This window comes from Molothrus ater, chromosome 2 (genome assembly GCF_012460135.2).
Source record: "Molothrus ater isolate BHLD 08-10-18 breed brown headed cowbird chromosome 2, BPBGC_Mater_1.1, whole genome shotgun sequence".
NCBI lineage: Eukaryota > Metazoa > Chordata > Aves > Passeriformes > Icteridae > Molothrus > Molothrus ater.
Genome location: NC_050479.2, coordinates 16,257,753 through 16,277,317, shown reverse-complemented (window position 1 = coordinate 16,277,317; position 19,565 = coordinate 16,257,753). Strand labels below are relative to the sequence as shown.

The window sequence follows — 19,565 nt, the reverse complement described above, 5'->3', positions numbered from 1 at the left end:
TGCAGCAACCACAGCCTTGGTAGGACCAGGCTGCTGCCAGTGCCTGCACTGAACTATGCCCATCACCTCCCCAAGAGGGAAACTTCCAGCCTGAGCTAATGGCTTCAACTTACACCAGGAAAAGCAGTCCAGCATTTTAGTATTTCCATCTAGAAATGGGGTTGAAATGCATTTCCTTGAGGTGCCCAGTGCTCTGGGGACTTAGCTTAACTCTTACTTGGCTCTTACTCTTCCAACAATCTAGTTTATTACCCCTTTTCTGTACTCCCTGAAGAGCCCCAGAAACTGGAGTGGCCATCTCCTTGAAGAGTTTGAGCACCTTGATGTGGTGTCCCCAGTGTAGTCAGTATTAAACCCCCATGGGATGGAGGGCACAGTGGACATTTTTCTCTGGATGGAAGTGAAGGGATAATTCCTGCATTCCATTATGATCAAGGGGCTATTGACTTACAAATGGCTGGTCTGGAGGCCTGAGGCAGTCTCTGATCAGGTAACTTAGACTGGGTACAAACTTCTCAGCACCATTTGTTCCCTCAGTTCTCTCTACACATCCCATCCTAAAAATCCAGGCCATAAACCTGAAAGCCATTCTTGGTCCTACTTCCTATTTCAAACCCCTTGTGTTTTATGCAGCTTCAAAGCCACACATGGGTCTCCCTATCTCTGCAGGATTGTTTAACATCTTTGTCAGTGGGATTGACTGTGGAGCTCTCACCAGCCCCTGTTGTGTGGTTGACATGCTGGAGGGAAGGAAACCCATCCAGAGGGGGCTGAGCAGGCCTGGGAGCTGGGCCTGTGCAAACCCCATGAAGGTCAACAAAGCCAAGTGCAAGATCCTGCATGTGGGTCAAGAAAGTCACAAGAAATACAGATTGGAGGAGGAACAGATCAAGAGCACCCCTGAGAGAAGGACTTGGGGCTGCTGGTGGATAAAAAGTTCAGCATGAGACAACAAAGTGTGACCCCAGCCCAGAAGGCCGATTGTATCCCGGGCTGTATGGAAAGCAGTGTGGGCAGCAGGGTGAGGGAGGGGATTCTCTCCCTCTGCTCTGCTCTGCTCTAGTGAGACTCCACCTGGAGTGCTGTGCCCAGGTGTGGGGCCCCCAATGCAAGAAAGAAGGGAACCTATGTCCATGTCCAGAGGAGGGTCACTAGTATGTTCACAGGGCTGGAACAGCTCTCCTATGAAAACAGGCTGAGAGATTTGGGCCTGGAAGAGAAGGCCCTGGTGAGACCTTCCAGTAACTACAGGAGGCTGTAATGGAGCTGGAGAGGGACTTTCATAAGCACATGTAGTTATAGGACAAGGGGTATTGGCTCTAAGCTAAAGGAGGGCAGCTTTAGATTAGATATTAGGAAGAAATTCTTCACTGTGAGGGTGGTGAGGCACTGGGACAAAGTGTCCAGAGAAGCTGTGGACTCCCCATCCCTGGAGGTGTTCAAGATCAGGATGGATGGGGCTCTGAGCAACCTGGTTTAGTGGAAGATGCCCCTGCCCATGGCAGGGAGATAGGAGCTAAATGATATTTAAGGTTCTTTCCAACCCAAACCATTCTGTGATTCTATGATTATGAGGAAAAGCTTTTGTATTTATGTAATTATACTTCAGCTGGCACTGTCTCACTTTCATGATGGTCTCAGTCTCACTGTTACTCCAACATGCTCAATTTATGCAGAAGTCAAATGCAATTCTAAAAGCATTTTAGGACCACTTAATTAATTAAGCCTCTCAGCACTCTATATATAAGAGGCAGAGGTTAAGTGAATTTCTAGAGGTCAATTAGCAAGTGAGCTGCATGGCAAGGATCAGAACAGAAACTCCTGCTATAGCAGGAGCCATTTAGTTGCAAGTCAGAAGTCCCTTCCCCATGCAAGTGGAGAGGTGAACTGCAGACAAAGGACAGGGCAAGGCAAGAGGCAAATGAGCTGTGAAATGTGCTGTGTTCCATCTTACATATTGCCATACATTTCAATCTAGAAAAAGGTCTAGTGATTTCTTTGAAGATGGGAGGCTGGAAGAGTGATAGCACAGGTCCTTTCTACCTAGAAAATATTTTTTCCTCCAAGGTTTTATTATATCCTTTCTATAGGATCAGTCATGTGAAGATACATAATTTAGAGTGGTGCCTTGGTGTATAATGGTATGTGGTCCATCCATTCAGGCTGTGCATTAAGCCTTCCAGCTCTTCCAAATCTCACAGGAGCTTCTGGCCTTTGCCATTGGGTGCATTTCCAAAACCAGACAAGCTAAAAACTCTGGACTGTGCACAGGAGCTTGTCAGAGGCCAGTCACAGACAAGGCTTTAACTAGCTGCAGTCAAGCTTTGGGGTGATACAAATACTCACCAGCTTGTGCCCAGTTCATCCTCTCAGCCTCCCCTCCACTCCTCAGTCATGCAGGAAAACATCAGCACCAAGGCTCCTTCCCCCATTACCATCCATCAGGACATGGAGCTGCCTGTGCTGCTTTTAGGGCAGGGAGAGCTGTGTGTTACATGTTGGCAACTGCATCCCAGGCCTGGAAATGCTTTCAGTGTTGATGTTAGCTAGACAAGAGCTGTGATGGCTGCTGGGAGCCCTTGTCCCCTGGTGCTGGATGTGCAGTGCCTCCAGGGAGGCTGCTACACCATGCTGGTCCCACAGCTTGGCTGCTGAGGAAGTGCCACAAGCTCAGTGGATCCTCTCAGCAGAGCATGCCTTGACTGTTCAGCATTAAGGGAACCACACAGTGATTTCTTACTGAGAAAATGTGTCCCTAGACCAATTTGTGGATAGGCAAAAATCCCACCCATGGATAAAGAGGTGGGAGGGAAGCAAGGGAGTGCTGGTGTATAGCAATCATCTCAGCAGATGGGAATTGGTCTTTTTTACATCTCTGTAGACTTCATACTGTTGGTTAGTGGAGCAGCTTTCAGACTTGCCAGAAGAGCTTATTTCCCTGACACCTATTATTTGTCTCTACATACAGGAATAAAACAAGGCAGAAATATCTGCTCTCACAAAAGAATGTGATTAATTGCATAGCCATCCAAAAGTTTTTCTCATGTTTTTGGTCACATCTCATTTGTTTTTAGTCATATCTGTACTCCTGCCCTGCACACTGAGCATTCACCTCTCTGTCCATAGGGATAAGGAGAGGGCAGGAGAGGCAGACAGGCTGCTCAGTGCCACTGTCTTCATGCCTCTCCTCTCTTCCCTGAGACAGTTCAGGTTCTGCTGTGGGTCTTTGGGATGGATGCACAGATTGTAGGAAATAGGGAAAAGGCCTGCCAGGCTTGAGCTGCAGGTGTGTGGGAGGGCAAACCAAAGCTGTCACTCCAGAGCTCCCCGCAACCCTCCCTCATGGGAGCTGTGGGGGCTGCAGGTCCCACCTAGGCTGTGTTGGGCTGAGGCAGGGACATGAAACCTTAGTGATTGGGCTGTCACCTCAGGAGGTGGGTTCATCATCCACATGCCCCAAATTCCCTGAGTGCTAAATACCCACTGGAGATTGGGCTGTGGAGATCAAACAGTTAAGAAGAGTGAGTCCCTGTATCTGTGCCCAAACATCCACAGGGAGCAAAGTGCTGGGGTCCCCAAGATGTGCCAGTGCAAAACCAGAGAGAACACAGAGAGGGTTTGTCCACCTGGTCCTCAAGGCACTGATGTCTGTCCCAAAACCAGGCACAGCCCCTCAGGCCAGAGGGTTCCTGATACAGGCAAACATGAGGTGATTTGAGAGTGTGATATTCAGTGGGGGCCCTCACACCAGGGATAGGCCAGATGAGGCCCCAGCACCATCTCAGAGATGAGGGTGAGATGTCTGTCCTGGCATACAACATACATCCCAAAGAGAATCCAAGCCTGTGGGCCTCATCAGCATGCATTCCAGTGTTCACAGCACATGGTGATGATCATTTCCCCAGCCAGCCTAACACCCAGGGCCAGAAGCACCACATCTCACAGGATCTCACAGGATCTCACAGGATCTCACAGGATCCAAGCCATGGCCCGAACCTTCCCTTCCCCAGTGCGTGTCCCACAGCCCCCATCAGCTGTATCATCAGCATGGTGTGAAGTAACATTTTATTCAAGACTGCCCTTCCCTTGCAGGCTGGGTGCTTACACACACAGGAGTGGGCAGGGCAGGGCAGGGCAGGGCGGGCAGAGCCCCCCGGAGCCCCCGGCCGGCGCTCAGCCGCACTTGCCCAGGCACTCGAGGAGCTCCATGCGGATGGCGATGCGCACGTGCCAGCCCAGCGGGATCAGGCGGATGTAGCGTGCCACGATGGGCGGCCGCAGCAGGTTCTGCACCGAGGACGAGCGGTCCGAGTTGCCATAGAAAACCTGTCAAGGGAGGGGTGGGTGGTTAGGGGGCTGGAAATCCTGTCCCATGACTTTGGGGCACCTGTGCAGAGCAGAGGAGGAGGAGGCTCCTTCCCCTCCACCCTCAAAATGAAAGAATTTAAAAATAGCCAGATGTAGACAATTTTTGTCACACTGATTCAGTTTTCTTAGTAGGCCATTTTCCCCCATCAGCCCTGCACTTTTTACAGTTAGGCCAGAAAATCTCACTCCGTTCTCATCCCATTCTTTCTCATTTGTCTTCCTGTACCATGGCACTGCTTGTTTGGAGTGAGAATGATTGACTTTGGCTCTTTGAAGTTCATGAGCCAGGCTCCTACACAAGCCATTATAGACAAAAAATATATGTGAGGGCCCTTTCCCCATTCCTTAGCCTGGATGCCACATCTGCTGCCATGACCTGTCTTTTTGGGAAATCTCAGCATCTCCTCAGGGCTGCAGGAACTTCAGCAAAGCCAGCAGAGCCTCCTATGCTAGGACAGGACCATTCCCATAGATGGGCACTGAGGATACCCGGGAGGCAGCAGCTGTGGCATCCACCAGCCCAGCTGGACTGCACAAGCATCAGAGGCAACTTTATAATATCTCCCCAGTGCAATTTTTTGTTTCAAGTCAACCAGTTAGAAGTGCAGCATGAGAATGGTTTGGTGGGTTGTGATTTAAGTAGTTGCAGATTTTGCCTGAGGGGTTTTTCTGCACCAGGATGACACATATTTCCTGGACATAGCAATAAAAGAAATCCCCATGCAGTACCGAAGCATGGCTGGGGCTGTGTGGCCACAGCTGAGAATGGGGTTTTATCATGGAGTTGCTGCCTCCTCTGCAATGCCAGTTAATGCCTCTGAACTTAATCTGGACTCCAGTATGATCGTTAGAAAACACAAATAATGTATTTTGTCCTTCTGCACTGGTCAGCATGACACACTCTCACCTCAGGGGGAATGGCCCCTCTCTATGCTGCCCCCTGATGCAGAGTGAGCACCGAGACCCACCCTGCTGCTCCCACAGGATCCCCTTTTGATGCACCTTCCTCTGAGACCTGTTGTCACCAAGCATGCCACCCTTCTACCAGTGGCCAAAGAGCCAAGGTCACTGACCCGGTTGTTCCCGGTCTGGTCCTTGTAGTAGACCCAGTTGAGGTTCTCGTCGGTGCGGTACTGCACGCTGTACTTGGTCATCCACTCGTCAGCGTCACAGCGCCCTTGGGTCAGGATCCCCGAAATCACCTTCACCTCCTTCAGGTCGATCTGCAGCCACTGTGCAGTGTCCTGGTACTTGGAGAGCCACGCACACCTGGGGGGACACCACCAGCCCCGCTCTGTCTCCACCGTGCCCTCCCAGGCAGAGCCTCCTGTCCCCACACAGCCAGGGCTCCCCAGCCCCCACAGCCCCAGGAACCCTCACAGGGGCATTTCTGAACTCACCCGAAGCCTTGGCCGTTGAGGCGAGCCTTGTTGGCTGTCCAGGAGGAGTACCAGCCCGTGTACTGCTCAGGGTTGGAGCAGCTGATCTGGTCTGGGGTGACAGCACCAGACTCAAAGCCCAGCGGCTTGTGGTAGGGACACTCTGCAGAACAAGGGAAAAACACTTAAGGGACAGAAGTGGCTCTGTTTTCTGGGTGTGTTTGCACACATATTGTGAACACCTCCTGGGGCTTCATTGCTTTCTCTTCTCCCTCATTAGAATGCTGGGAATGCTCTTATCCTAGACCACAACTTGCCCTGGGGCCACAAGATCTTAATTTCTAACCTTCACTTGTGTTAATTTCTAGTTCTTCTTTCTCTCTCAAACTTACTAGACTTGTTCTGACTGCAACATTTTGGGGGAAAGGCTTTATTCAGATGTTGCAAGTCTGAATCTCCCCCTTGTAGGCATGTGGAAGAAGAGCCTGACTGGTTGCATCAACCTGGATCCAGCCTCCAGGCTGTCAGCTTTTTGCCTTGAGTAATGCTGGGCACTTCTTTCCTTGCTGGCCTTTACCTCCTTCTGCCCCTCCAATGACTGTCTTGATTTACAGCTCTACTTGCATGGCAAAATTGCTGAGCCAGCTCTGGTCATCCCTCCACAAGTACCCTCAGATCTGCATTTCTTTGCATCTGGAGGTGGCCTTGCCTTGTGGAAAACTTGCAGGTGTTTTGGTGCCAGCGAGGTGTCATGCTCAGCCCTGCTGAGGGATCATCCCTGGCTCAGAGATTTCCATTTCAGTGTTTGACTGCAGATCTTCAGGGTAACAATCCTGCCCCCACAACTGTCTTCTGCAATAGTGAGAAATTCAGCATGACTAAACTGGCTGCAAAACTACTGGAGAAAGAAATACTCACTCCTCATTAAAACTTTCTGTGGTGGGTCACCACACAGTGCTCTGGAAGGCAAGACTTTAGTGAGGCTGAGTACCTGCATGCTACCTGGACCTAGCTGTGGGGTTTTTTGTTATGATCTTTTTTTTTATGTGATCAGGTTATCATTGTGTATCAAGATACACAGAATGAAGGCACTCAAGTGTCACATAGGGACTGCCTAGGCAAACATCTGTATCATGGGCAGCATTTTCTGATTTTGCAGCCTGTGGAGCCTCTGGAGTCCCCTGAAGTAATTCTGTCCCTTTCCTTATCCAGTTTAGCATACTCTGTTACACAGGTCTCAGCAAAAAAGGAGCAAGCAAAGCTCTGTGCAGTTCACTTGTGGGTGAGAGGTTTCCTTGCCTTATCCATACCTGAACAACCACCGTGGTGCCTTGTGCCAAAAGCAATCAACATGTGGGGAGCATCAGTGGGTGCCCAGAGCCCAGCATGACTGTGGCCTCCCCAGTGCAACTCCCCAGCACTGCAGCCATGCGGTCGATGTCTCATTAGCAAGCTCTACTAGGTCAATATTGCATGCCTCAATAGCTCATTAACATATCTTGCTCAGTTGGAACCTCATTAACATGTTTTCCCCATGAAAACATATAGCCACTGTGCCACCTTCCTCCAGGCATGGAAACATCATGCTTTTCCACCATGTTAAAAGCCTTGCTCCCCTTGTGCAAGAGGGTGGCCTGTGTGTTTACTATTCGTCAAGCTTATCTCAAATACCACCCAACTTTACTTTTAGCAACACTAATCCACAGACCACACAACTGTAATGCAATTAGCAGGTCACCTTCTGCTGAGTCTGTTTGTGCCATGCACAGGGACCTGCCAAAACAGATGCCTGGTGCCTGCCCAGCCAAAGCAGCTGAACCACTGAACACTGTTACTGCCAAGCCAGAGAAAAGTCATGCAGCGTTTGCAAGGCTGGCTGCTCCCTTTGGTCGTGCCAGAGGCAGCTCTGAATGGCTGCTCTGGGCAGCAGGGAATGCCAGGCCACACCACGCTGGCTGGGCTGGGCTGGGCTGGGCAAGGGGAATGCAGAGCCCCTCTCTGGGGACAGTGACAGCTGGAAGTTACAGTGGAAATGTTCCTCATTCAGGAAAACCAGGGAAATGCCTTCATTACTCAGCTACATAATGCTAATGTGAGAAACACCCCCTCACACCTGGCCTGGCCATGAAACCCAGCTCAGCTCCTTGCCCATATGTTCCTTGGCCATGAACAGATCAACCAAACCTGCCACCTTCCCTTCCCTTCCCTTCCCTTCCCTTCCCTTCCCTTCCCTTCCCTTCCCTTCCCTTCCCTTCCCTTCCCTTCCCTTCCCTTCCCTTCCCTTCCCTTCCCTTCCCTTCCCTTCCCTTCCCTTCCCTTCCCTTCCCTTCCCTTCCCTTCCCTTCCCTTCCCTTCCCTTCCCTTCCCTTCCCTTCCCTTCCCTTCCCTTCCCTTCCCTTCCCTTCCTTCCCTTTTAAAATATGCTGCAAAGAAGGAATAAAGTTTTTCTTGATCCCTAGAGAGTCTAGAAGATTTTACAGGCTAAACTGCAGCAAGGGAGAATGAGCCTACATGTACAAAAGGTTTCCTACAGCAAATCCTACACATGGCAGTAGCTGGCCCAGACAGCTTCTGGAAGCACCAGCACCAAGGGTTCCAGAGGGAGAAAGACAAATGCCCACTGTCCCTGGTCAGCACGGGCCAGCCTAGGTGACCTCCCAAGGCCCAGGCATGGGGCTGCCTCTGCCTGATGGTGCAGGGTCATCCCCTCACCTCACAGTGCCTCAGCTCCCCCAGCCCCACTGGCAGCTGGATTTGGAAGGTCCCAGCTCTGCAATGCCAGGTGCCAAGGGGAAGCTGCTGAAGGCACCAAGCACAGCTGCAGGGTCCCTCTGTTACCTGGCATGCACTCCAAGCCATTAGTCCCGCTGGACCACACTGAGTTGGGGCCTCCTTGGCAGTCACATTTGCAAGCCTTGCTGTGCCACAGCTCCAGTCTCTCATCCTAAAGGAAAGGTAAAAAATGAGTAATAAATCTACATAGTCATCAACAATAGTGTAACAAGGCCAAATCTGAATTCTGAACCTTAGACAAATGCTTGTGCCTCTCTGGACTGCTGCACCTTGTCTGAGACCCTTTCCTCTTGCCAGCTCAACCTGAAGCACAGAACAACTTGGATCCCCTCGGCTTCAGAGGTCAGAGCATATGCCTGAGCTTGAAGGCCCAGGTGCCAACCCTCCTTCTGCCCCAAGGCACCAGAGCTGGGCAGTGTCAGACCCTCAGCATTTGCCAACTATCTGAACTATCTGAACTTGCCAACTATTTGAACTATCCACAGAGACTTACCTCTCCTGGGGAGAGGGCCATCACAGCTGGGGAGTGGGCGTGGAGGGAAGAAGAAAGAGAAGAGAGATCAGAAACAAAGATGCTGTAAGCAAACATCAGGAAGTACAATCAACATTTACTCCTGAGATACAGACAAATAAATAGAGAAGGAATGATGAATCTACCACATTTTCCCAAGCCGATTGCCAGGAGAAGGCAAGAGAACATGGGCAGGAGCAGGGCACTGCATGTGCTCATGTCTGTGCTACTCCTCCATAGGGTTTTCCTCCAGATGCCTTTGGCATCTCCTCTATTTGATCAGATACGCCTGAATCACCCTGAGGCAAACATATGCTGGACCCCTCTGCTTTACAGCTAATTTTGCTCATATCCATTTTTCTGTCTTTCTGCTCCACACTTTCCCTGTCACATTTTCCCCTTTAAATGTTTAAGCTGATGGGCTTCAAGGGTCAAATCCTAGCTTGGTGCCACTGCAGATCCCAAATGTCTTTGGAGGAGATAGGGTATCTCACAAAGCGCTGGTCTGAGATCACTCCCTCTGGATGTGATGGAGAAAACAAGTCTAAATAGGCCTTCCTAATCTGTCTTACAGACAAGACTACCTTTTTTCCTTTCTTAGGGAAAACCAGTAATTGTGGCTGTGGAGGAAGAGACTGCTATTTTTGTAACATCTGACCTGTTTTATCTCCTGCCTCTTACTGAGCAATGGCTTTTTTTATGAGGCTTTTTCCTTACTGAAAAGGCTCTTCTTGCTTCACAGTGAAGTCCAAAGCAGAGTATGTTAACAGCTTTTAGACTGGTAGAATATTTCCCAAACAGCTATGAAAATAAAATAATTTTAAAAAATAATCCCATGACTGCTGATAACTCATCAACACAAATCAGATGTCAAACATCAGCTTTTCAGAGATGTAGGGAACCTACAACCAGTAAGGAAAAAGTGATTGAGCAGGTAAAAGCTTGCATATAGGAGCCATGAGAAACCTGCCATCTCCAGAAGCACTGTGAATACAAAAAGACGACTTTTTTTCACCAAATGATTAGACTCTGAATTATTCACTGAAATCTAGTTATGATTTATTCATTCATACACTATCACTTTGCTGAGCCTAGGAAGCTGCAGCTAATGCTGGGAATTTACATCCTACATTACTATAGCAAGTTTCATCTCAAAAGACTCACAAACACAGAGCAATTATAATCAGCTGAAATATAAACTATATACAAAGCCCGGTTTATTACTGAAATGCAACTGCTCCTTGGGTGTGAAAATGAGTCTAAATGTATCAAGAGTCTAAAAGAAAGACCTTCAAAAGCAAAATGATAAAAAGTTCCTTTCTCTAACACAGGGATGGTCTCCTGTGCTTCAGTGTCCCAGAATAGCATTTCTGGCACCACGAACTTACCACATTAACCCACAGCAGCACTGGCCCTGGCAGAAGAAGTAAATACCAGTCTACAAGAAAAAGTTGTGGCTTCTAGTCAGGCCCAAGAAGGAGGCAGGGATCACCCAGAGCCCAGCATGCTCAGGAGGAAAACATGCTTGTACATCTCCAGACATCTTGGAAAGAGTAGACTGGGGGCCCCACAGCACTGCACTGCACTACACCTGTCCCAGCACAAATGTTACCAAGCCAAGCCCTGGGACTCCACTGGGCAATCAGAAAACCAAGGCAGAGGGGCAGACCCAGAGCCACCCCTGTGCTGTGCCACATGGGGCAAAGAGGTTTGACTTAAACCTGTGTGAAGGTGATTGAGGTTAATGCTGTCTGTCAATGCAAGAGAAACCAGGATTTTATCACTTACCAAAACTGGACCATATTTGCCAATAAAGTAATGCAGTGCCTGCCTCTCCTGCCTGCCCTGTGCTGTTTGATGCCAGTGCAGGAGAGCCATTGGTACCTGGGGCATGAGATCCAGGCTGGCAGGTGTCTCTCCTACCCCCCTGGCCCACAGGGGTGTCCTTTCCAAGCAGGACAGGTGCCCTGCTCCAGGAGCACCAGCTGCAAGGGCTTCCTCACCCTGACATCTGGGAAGGCTGCCCAGCCATCACAGCCTGCTGTGTGCTCCCATTGCCCAGCAATCCCTGGCTCACAGGGCTACAGGCTCGGCTCCTCTCATCTGCTTAACCACTTGATTTTCATCTTTAGAAGACTGATTTTTGAGGAGAAAACTTTTGTGGGTTTTTTTTGGTTTTTCTTATGGTGCTTTAATGTACTTCAGCCTGGAAAAGGGGTTGGAAAAGGCTTTTTCTGGATCGTGGAGTCCAGCCATTAACCTAAGAAGTTGTGTCCCATGACTGGTGTGGTGAGGCCTGTTCTTAAGCACTGCATGCCTGGGGTAGGGAAAGGGGATGTGAGTTACCAGGATGGTGTAGGATATTGCTGTGTGACCATGCTGAGCCCTTCAATGGCCTCCTGAGTCCCTCCCTTTGAGAGCCAAGATCAAAACTGAATATGCTATTGACACATGCAACGGGCACAAATGGAAAAGATTTCAGGTGGGTGGGTGTATGTTAGCATCAATTGAAGCACCCAGAGTAAATCCTCCTCCCCAGGTGACCCGGAATTTTGTGGGTGGCTGCACTCAGCCAGTGGAGCCTGCTCCTGAGCTACAAGAGTGGCTTTGAGGGCTTTTAGCTTCATCTGCTAGGGGACACCACAGCAAATCAAGCCAGGGTGTGAATTTCAAGCACAAAAGCCCTTTTTTTCAGTGCAATGAAAAACTTTTTCCAATGTTTTATTGGGTTGATCCCACAACACACAGCAGTGCAAAGGCAGTGCCAAGGCACAGGTGCTGGCATGCTGCCCGTCTGGCTGTCCCAGCCTCCTCCACTCCTCACTGCATAACTTGCTGATTTAAACCCCTCAAAGAGTTCAGCTTCCCCTTTTTCAGCTAGGAGAGGTGAACTGCTAAGGGCTCACTCCCAAAGGGGCTGAGCCATCCAACCACAGTACAGGGGAGTAGCAGGCTTGGTGTGGGGTAAGCATAGCAGTGGATGGCCAAATGCCCTGCCTGGGCAGTGCAGCCTGAGAACCCCTGGCCTTGGGAGAGGAGGGCAAATGAAAGATGCCCTTGCCTGCAGTTGGCCACAAAACATAGTAATTGATATATTGGTGTGTTTACAGCTGTGAAAGGCCCTGTCCTACAAAGGAAATGAAGAGGAAAGCTAGCTGCCAATAGTCTAAAAATGTAATGGGCAGTGTGCTTTTATAGCAAGCATGTTTGCCTTCAAGGAAGGTTACAAAGATAATTGGTAATTGTAGGTCAGACAGAACCAATTGCTGCAATTCAAGGGAGAGTCATAAGGCCTGCACAGCTGCCAGGGGCTGTTGTTTTAAAAGCACAGGACTGACAAAAACCCCAAAACATTAAAAATGAAAGAGCTCTATTTACTGCCCCCCAGAACCTTCAGCAAACCATCAGTTCAGTGAAATAAATTATTATCTGTGTTTGTGTGAGACAGAGAGATAAGGCATGTGGCTTTCCCATCCCTTCATCCCACCCTGCAGTGCAGTGTGTCCAGAGCACTGCCATGCACAAATGGTTCCCACAGCACACAGGATTTAGGGACCAGGGCTTGGGACAAGATCCAGGGCATGATTTTGTGCCGGGGAACCTGTGCCGGTGAGGCTGGGCTGGAGCCCATGTCCTGAGATATCTCCACTTGGCACCTGCTGCTGAGCAGGATGAAGGGGAATGATACTCCAGGAACTGGTCCAGGTTTGGGGCAGAGAGGGAAAGAACTGGCAGAGGTAGCCCTGGGGTGCCAGGATGGAGTTTCCTGAGGTGGAAGTCAGATAAAGCAGCAGCCACAGCTTAGGGCTACTTGGGAAAAGGGGCAATCAATAGCAAGGAAACTGAGCTGCTGGCATTTCAATGACAGGAACAGGTAACTGTGTTTCTCAGAAAAATTGTAATCATTAGGAATGTGGTTAAACAAGAGAAAGAAAGGAGAAGGATAAGTGTGGGCAGAAGTAGCACTGCCAAAGGCTGTGTTCAATACAGTAACTCTGAGGAATCACATTCACTATCCTGACCATAAAGTCAGAGAAGCAAGTAATCTTTTAGTGTAGGAATTAATGGCAGGTATACAAGCCTGAGAAAGCACATTATAAATACGAAAAGAAAGAAATAAAATGTAACACAGAATAAATGTCAGTCATTCAATTTACAGGAATAAGTTCACATAAACTTGATCATTGCAGGAAAAGTATGTGGAAAATGTTAAATCTCTTTATTTATTCACTTTATTATATAGGTGTCCTAGAAGCTTCAGCTGGAAAATAGTTGATTTTTTGTCTCATCTCTGTAAGCAACACCTCAGTTTAACAGTGCTTAGAGGGGTAAAATTACTTTCTCCTCCCAATGGAGAGCAATGTCCCCATGATGCAGCAGTGCTTTCTGGGCACAATGGCTCCTTTTGCACAGATAGTCACCTGCTCCCCTTCTGCACCTCTGGGTTGTGGGCTAGAGGAAAGGAAAATATCTTGAACGCCCCAGAAAAATAAGGCTGGAGCCCCAGAATAGCCCCAAAAAGTCACAAAAATGAAAGGCATGGCTGGAATGGGTGGCACTGGTTTTATCATGCTTTCTGAAAGGCCCTCTTTTCCCTGAGCACCGCATTAGACAGCATCAGGAGCAGAGTTAGGTAACAGCCTGTAAGCAATAGAGAGGGTCGAAACACTGGAAAAAGCATTGCAGCGCCTCTGCGCCCATCGGGTGCTCGTTTGTACCTTGCTGTATTATTAACTGAGGCTATTTTTACATGCCAGCCCTGAAAATCGTGCTAGGCGGCTGAGGTGACTCACATCAGGTTGCACCAGCCTCCGTAAGAAGGAGCATTTGGGGAAGCTGCCACATTCGCGGTGTTCTCCCCATCACTCCTTGCCCCTGTGCCGGGGCAGTGGTGGCCCTGCTGCATCTGTGGCCGGTCCCCAGGTCCCCATGGCAAGCAGAGCCCCCCTGCCCACTCGCTTTGTGACTGCTTTTGTTGATTTTCCCCCGGGGCTTTTTCCATGGCCACGCTGGCAGGCCCCACGGGACCCGGTGTTGTGCAAACAGCGCCTTTATCTCTAACGGGCTTTAAATGGCCCGCAGGAGCTGTGCCAGCAGGCAGGGACCGCCGGGACACCCGCTCGTCTGTGTCCCCCCACAGACACCGGCAGGCGGGCTGGCCTGGGGACAGACATCCCGGCCTGGGGACAGACAGCGCAGGGCCCACCCAGGGACTCCAGCACCTAAAGCCGCCCTGGGCCGAATGCTCAGCCCGTTCCTCCTGCAGGTGACATTGTGGCCCCAGCAGGGCCAGCAGGGCCCCAACACCCCGCACACACCGGCCTGCGAGTTCTGATCCCTGCTGGGCTCCAACACCCCGCACACACCGAGCCCTGATCCCTGCTGGGCTCCAACACCCGGCACACACCGAGCCCTGATCCCTGCTGGGCTCCAACACCCCGCACACACCGAGCCCTGATCCCTGCTGGGCTCCAACACCCGGCACACACCGAGCCCTGATCCCTGCTGGGCTCCAACACCCCGCACACACCCCCCTGCGGGCTCTGATCTCTGCTGGGCTCCAACACCCCGCACACACCGAGCCCTGATCCCTGCTGGGCTCCAACACCGAGCCTTGATCTCGGCAGGCCCGGCCAGAGCCACAAACCCAGGGCAAGAGGACATCAGCCTGCAAATGGGAGGTCTCATTCTTCGTGTTAAGCTTCTCCCTCAGGCTATTTAAATCAGGCTATTCTTTTCCTCCTTCGTTTTGTGGGGATTCTTCACTCTTGTATTATTTTAATTTCGGTTTCATTTTCTTTATTTGAATGATTTTCATTAGGTTTTCCTTTTCATTCATTTTTATTGTGGTTCATTTAATATTTACTGGTATTTATTTGAAGGCAATAAAAATATATTTAAGTAATCACAATTACACCTATTTAATTCGTATTAATTTCCCTTTTCCCATAATGTTTCCACTAATTTTTTTTAATGTTGTGACAATATTTGAAAAAAGCTAAATTAATTTTTAATAAAAATCTACCTTTCCTCCCTTTTTTCTTAAGGGATGTACAATTAATTATCTTTTTTTCCCCAAAGTGTTCCTTAGAAATGTTCAGCATTTCCTCACCTTATTGACATGTGTGTTCCTTCCTGCTTGGAACTACACAGAACATTGCCTGCATTGTAATTTCATTAGATGCATTGATTACACCAAAGGGCAGCTCTACTAAAAACATTATTTACATCCAAATTATCCAAAAAGCATGTTTGAGCCTTTAATTTTTTGGGGGGGGGGGGTGGGGGGGGACGGTTCTTGGTTTTTGTTGTTTTTTTTTCAAAGATACAAAAACCAGAGGTGAAAAAAGAGAAATCGCCTCCCCTGAATTGCCGAGGTGTGCTCGTTCTGCAGGGGCAGGGAGCGCGGGTGGAGGGATGGGTGGATGGATGGATGGATGGATGGATGGATGGATGGATGGATGGATGGATGGATGGATGATGGGTGGATGGATGGATGGATGGATGGATGGATGGATGGATGGATGGATGATGGGTGGATGGATGGATGGATGGATGGATGGAGGGAGGGATGGATGGATGGATGGATGGATGGATGGATGGATGGATGGATGGGTGGGTGGATGGGTGGATGGATGGATGGATGGATGGATGGATGGATGGATGGATGGATGGATGGATGGAGGGAGGGATGGATGGATGGATGGATGGATGGATGGGATGGATGGATGGATGGATGGATGGATGGATGGATGGATGGATGGATGGATGGATGGATGGATGGAGCAGCGCCGCGTGGGCGCATCGCTCGGGGCACCCCGGGGGCGCGGCGGGCTCGGGCTCCCCTCACGGCACGGAAGGGCCTGGCAGCCGCCGCGGGACCCTCCTGCTGCACCACCATATGCTGCTGCTGCTGCTGCTGCTGCTGCTGCTGCTGCTGCTGCTCGGCTGTGTCCCCAGCGAACACAAGCCAAGGCGAGGCGCGGGTGCTCCTCTAAGCCACTTGCTCTGCCAGGGAAAATCAGCTAAGCAGCTTATCATGGCATCAGCGCACGTAGCTCCGAGCGCTGACCTAGCGGCACCTCCGTGCTGGGAGAGGCAGGGTGTGAGGGGCTGCTCTTTTTAGCCACGAGAGGACACTAAGACAGAGAAGCAGGGAAAACCAGTAAATTAAGAAATACCACAAATTAAGAAAATAAATTAAATACCAAAGGAGTGATGCCTGGAAAGTGATCTTGCAAGTTATTTTTCACCACAGGCTCTCCAAAAATATCCTGATGTGTGGGTGTCTATTAAAAGCAAGCTGTGTCTGGAATTCAGAGTAAGGTATATGAACTTATTCCAAGGACTAATTGCAGTTATGCCACCCATAGGGAAAAAAAATGCTGGAGTCTGTGTAAAAACACTCTTCCTAGAAGCTCAGGCACCAGTAACCTTCCCAAGTGAAACAAAGGAGAGTGAGGAGGTAAGGTACGAGGAGAACGTACAAATATTTGCTGGGAGATTAAAAGAAAGACCTATTAATTAGGCAGAGCTGGGTACAGCCAAACATAACAAGATGAAATGAAGGCATGGCTAGTTGAGGAGCACTTATTTTCCTACCCATGAAATTTGGTAGAGCAAAATATTCACCAGAAACACAGAAAGAGAGAAAAAACCAGACATACCAAAACACTGGAATTCAACACCCACATGAGAAAAGTTGGGCTGTCTGATTAATCTGTTCCCTGACAGATCATACTTGATTCACACATTCATGTCGATAGACACTGCCCACCACTTACCAAGAGCAGCCCTCAGCCTCATTTAAGCAAAAAGTAGCTTTGCCATTGGCTTTGATGAAGCTACAAATTTAAATATGAACCAGGAAATTATCTCCTTATTCTCCACAGCTGCGTGAATTAAAATGGAAGATGTCACCCTAAATTTTCTGTCTCCTTCTAGCTCCCCCATACCTACGTTTGTTGCTACTTTTCTGAAAAATGAATATGAGAAAGCCTCAAAATTGATAAATACCTTTCCTATTTTCTAGACTTAGGAGTTGCTTTTTGTTCTAGAAGTATTTTTGGAAGTCTTTTCCAGGCCAAAATACCTTGAAAGGCCTTAAAAAAAGGGCAATCTTCATCAGCAATGTCTTGCTGCTAGAGAAGATGATCAGTTTTTGATTAATCAAGAGTTTTGATTAATGAAGGACCAGTCTTTCATGTTATACTGTACCTCATTTTTCAAATCAGCATTATTATTTACACACTGGCTCAGCTGCACTACAATTTTCTTTGCAAATTCATATTTTGACAAATTATATGGCAAATTTTTTACACTGCAATTATTTTTTTGAAACAGAGTTTTACTACTGAATATTCATAGAGCTGTAAGAATGCTGCTCACTCATATACATAAATTACACATCTCCTCCACATTTTGCCTTTCCCCGAATTATTATGTTTCCATGAGAATGCAGAGAAGGGCTTGCTCTGTACCCCACAGCTCCTGGCAGAAGAAAGCGTGCCTGAAACAGGGAACACAAAGAGGGATATTTGAAAGGGCCTCTCAGGAGGCAAAGTGCATACCTTTGTACCAGAAAAGAAGAGACAGCAGGACGCTCCCCATCTTGAACTGCATCTTTTCCTTCCTCTGTTGTGAATAGCTCCTTAGTGCACTGCTTGGCTTGATGGGAAGGCATGAGATTAACTTAAGCGTTGCCTAAGCACCTTACTCTCCTCCATTCCCATGGCTTTATCAAGCACATCAAGCCAACCACACAACTGTTACTGTCCAACTCCATCCTAGAGGCTGTGCCATCTGTAATGGTTTTTAAAAGGCAACAAGTACTGAGGTACTGACACTCTGAGTGTGAATCTGATTGTACATGCAGACATATGTCCAAATAAACAAGGATATACCTATGTATAAACCACATATACACCCTACAGAGATGCAGATGCCTAATGCTCAGAGAAGACATATAGTATATATTGTCTGTTGTATATAGCATGTATTCATTATTTTCCACCCCAATTATTTACCTCTACACTAGCAATGTCTTTCCTAGAAATAGTTGCGTGTAGAAATCTGCCCTGGCCTTACTGCTCTTCCAGGCACCTAATTGCACAGGGCTGAAAACTGCAATTTGTAAATCAAACAAAAATAGTGGTTTTCAGTTGTTTACTTGCTATGCTGCAAAAATCTCTAACCAAAAATGTAAACCTCTCTTTGCTAACATTTCTACTTACAGTATTCTTTCAACCAGCCTACACCAAAGATTTGATTTTAGAATGACTGATTCAAGATAAAAACAGACTGCTAGTGATTCCAGTGGATCTTGCACCTGTTCCTCCAATCTCTCTTTGATTATATGAAATTAGCAGTGAATTTTTAATGGAGGTTTTTGAAAGCAATTGCTTCAGAAGCAGCTTGCTTTGTTGCAAGAGATCTCAGATTATACGCACTGGGAATAGATTAAGGCACTGCTTAGATCACATAGGTTGCAGTTGAGTTAAGCCAGTCGTGTCTCTACTCTTCTGGTTTATATTCATTTAAAAATGCTGAGCAAAAAAAGATGGTGGCTTTTCAAAAAGAGTCTCCTGGGCAGGATTCACTTCACTTGCCTTTGGATACCCTGGAATTTGGAATTGGAATTTGGAATGCCCTGTACATTTGTTGTCATACAGCATCCCACTGCAGTCTCACCTCCAGCATCAGCATACCCCAGACTCACCAGGGTATGTGACATGGATGGGAGGAGTCTCCCGCCAAGGATCTCACTGCTTTGCTCAGCCTCAAGGAGTTTAACCTCCTCAGCCCAACACTTTTCCCACTTTACCCTTCCTCCATGGAGAGGAGGGTTGCCACAGGCAGACCCCTGTGGCACAGACACGGCCACAGGCACAGAAATGGCCACTCTGCTTCATGGACCTGGGCCAGCTCACCCCAAACACTGGGGGAGAATCAATGTATGGCAAAGCAGATCATCTCAGGCCCCAGGAAGGATGTCGTTTTTCTAAGGGCGTGGGGCTGCTCCTGATTTTTTGCCAGAGGCCTCGTGCACATATGCTGTTCCTGTCCTGGGGCCTACCAGTGAGACCCACCAGAAGGTCCAGCCAGGAATTAAAGAAATATGAGATCCACATGGATGGAGCTGTTCCTGTCCTGGGGCCCACCAGTGAGACCCACCAGAAGGTCCAGCCAGGAATTAAAGAAATATGAGACCCACTGAGGGTACAAGGGCAGGCTCTGGGCATCTGATGCAGTACAGTAAGTCACTTCAGGCTCTACACAGTATCCTTTATATTGTTGAGTCTAAAATGGGCTGCCACAGAGACAGAGATTTTTTCAGAGCTGCTGAAGACACTCAGATATCCATTCCCTCGCTGCATTGATGAGCAGTTGGTGTCTAAATCTCGTGGGTTTGAAAATCCCAGCTTAAAAATCCCTAAATACCTTCATCCACATAACTCTTGGAAAACGAGATCTGAGCTTCAGCCTCTCACCTTATGGTATCATAAGGACAGGTC

The 19,565-nt window shown here is 48.6% G+C and overlaps 1 protein-coding gene across 1 annotated transcript; it reads right to left on the bottom strand.

The window, feature by feature from the left end:
* Positions 1 to 4,173: 4,173 nt before the first annotated feature.
* RS1 (retinoschisin 1) lies at positions 4,174 to 17,677 on the bottom strand. Its single transcript, XM_036386112.2, has 6 exons — positions 17,622 to 17,677; positions 9,034 to 9,059; positions 8,586 to 8,691; positions 5,769 to 5,910; positions 5,442 to 5,637; positions 4,174 to 4,326 (listed from the first exon to the last, which is right to left on the bottom strand). Exons 1-6 carry the CDS (start codon positions 17,671 to 17,673, stop codon positions 4,174 to 4,176), a joined length of 675 nt encoding a protein of 224 aa, XP_036242005.1. The 5' UTR covers positions 17,674 to 17,677.
* Between the last annotated feature and the right edge of the window lie 1,888 nt (positions 17,678 to 19,565).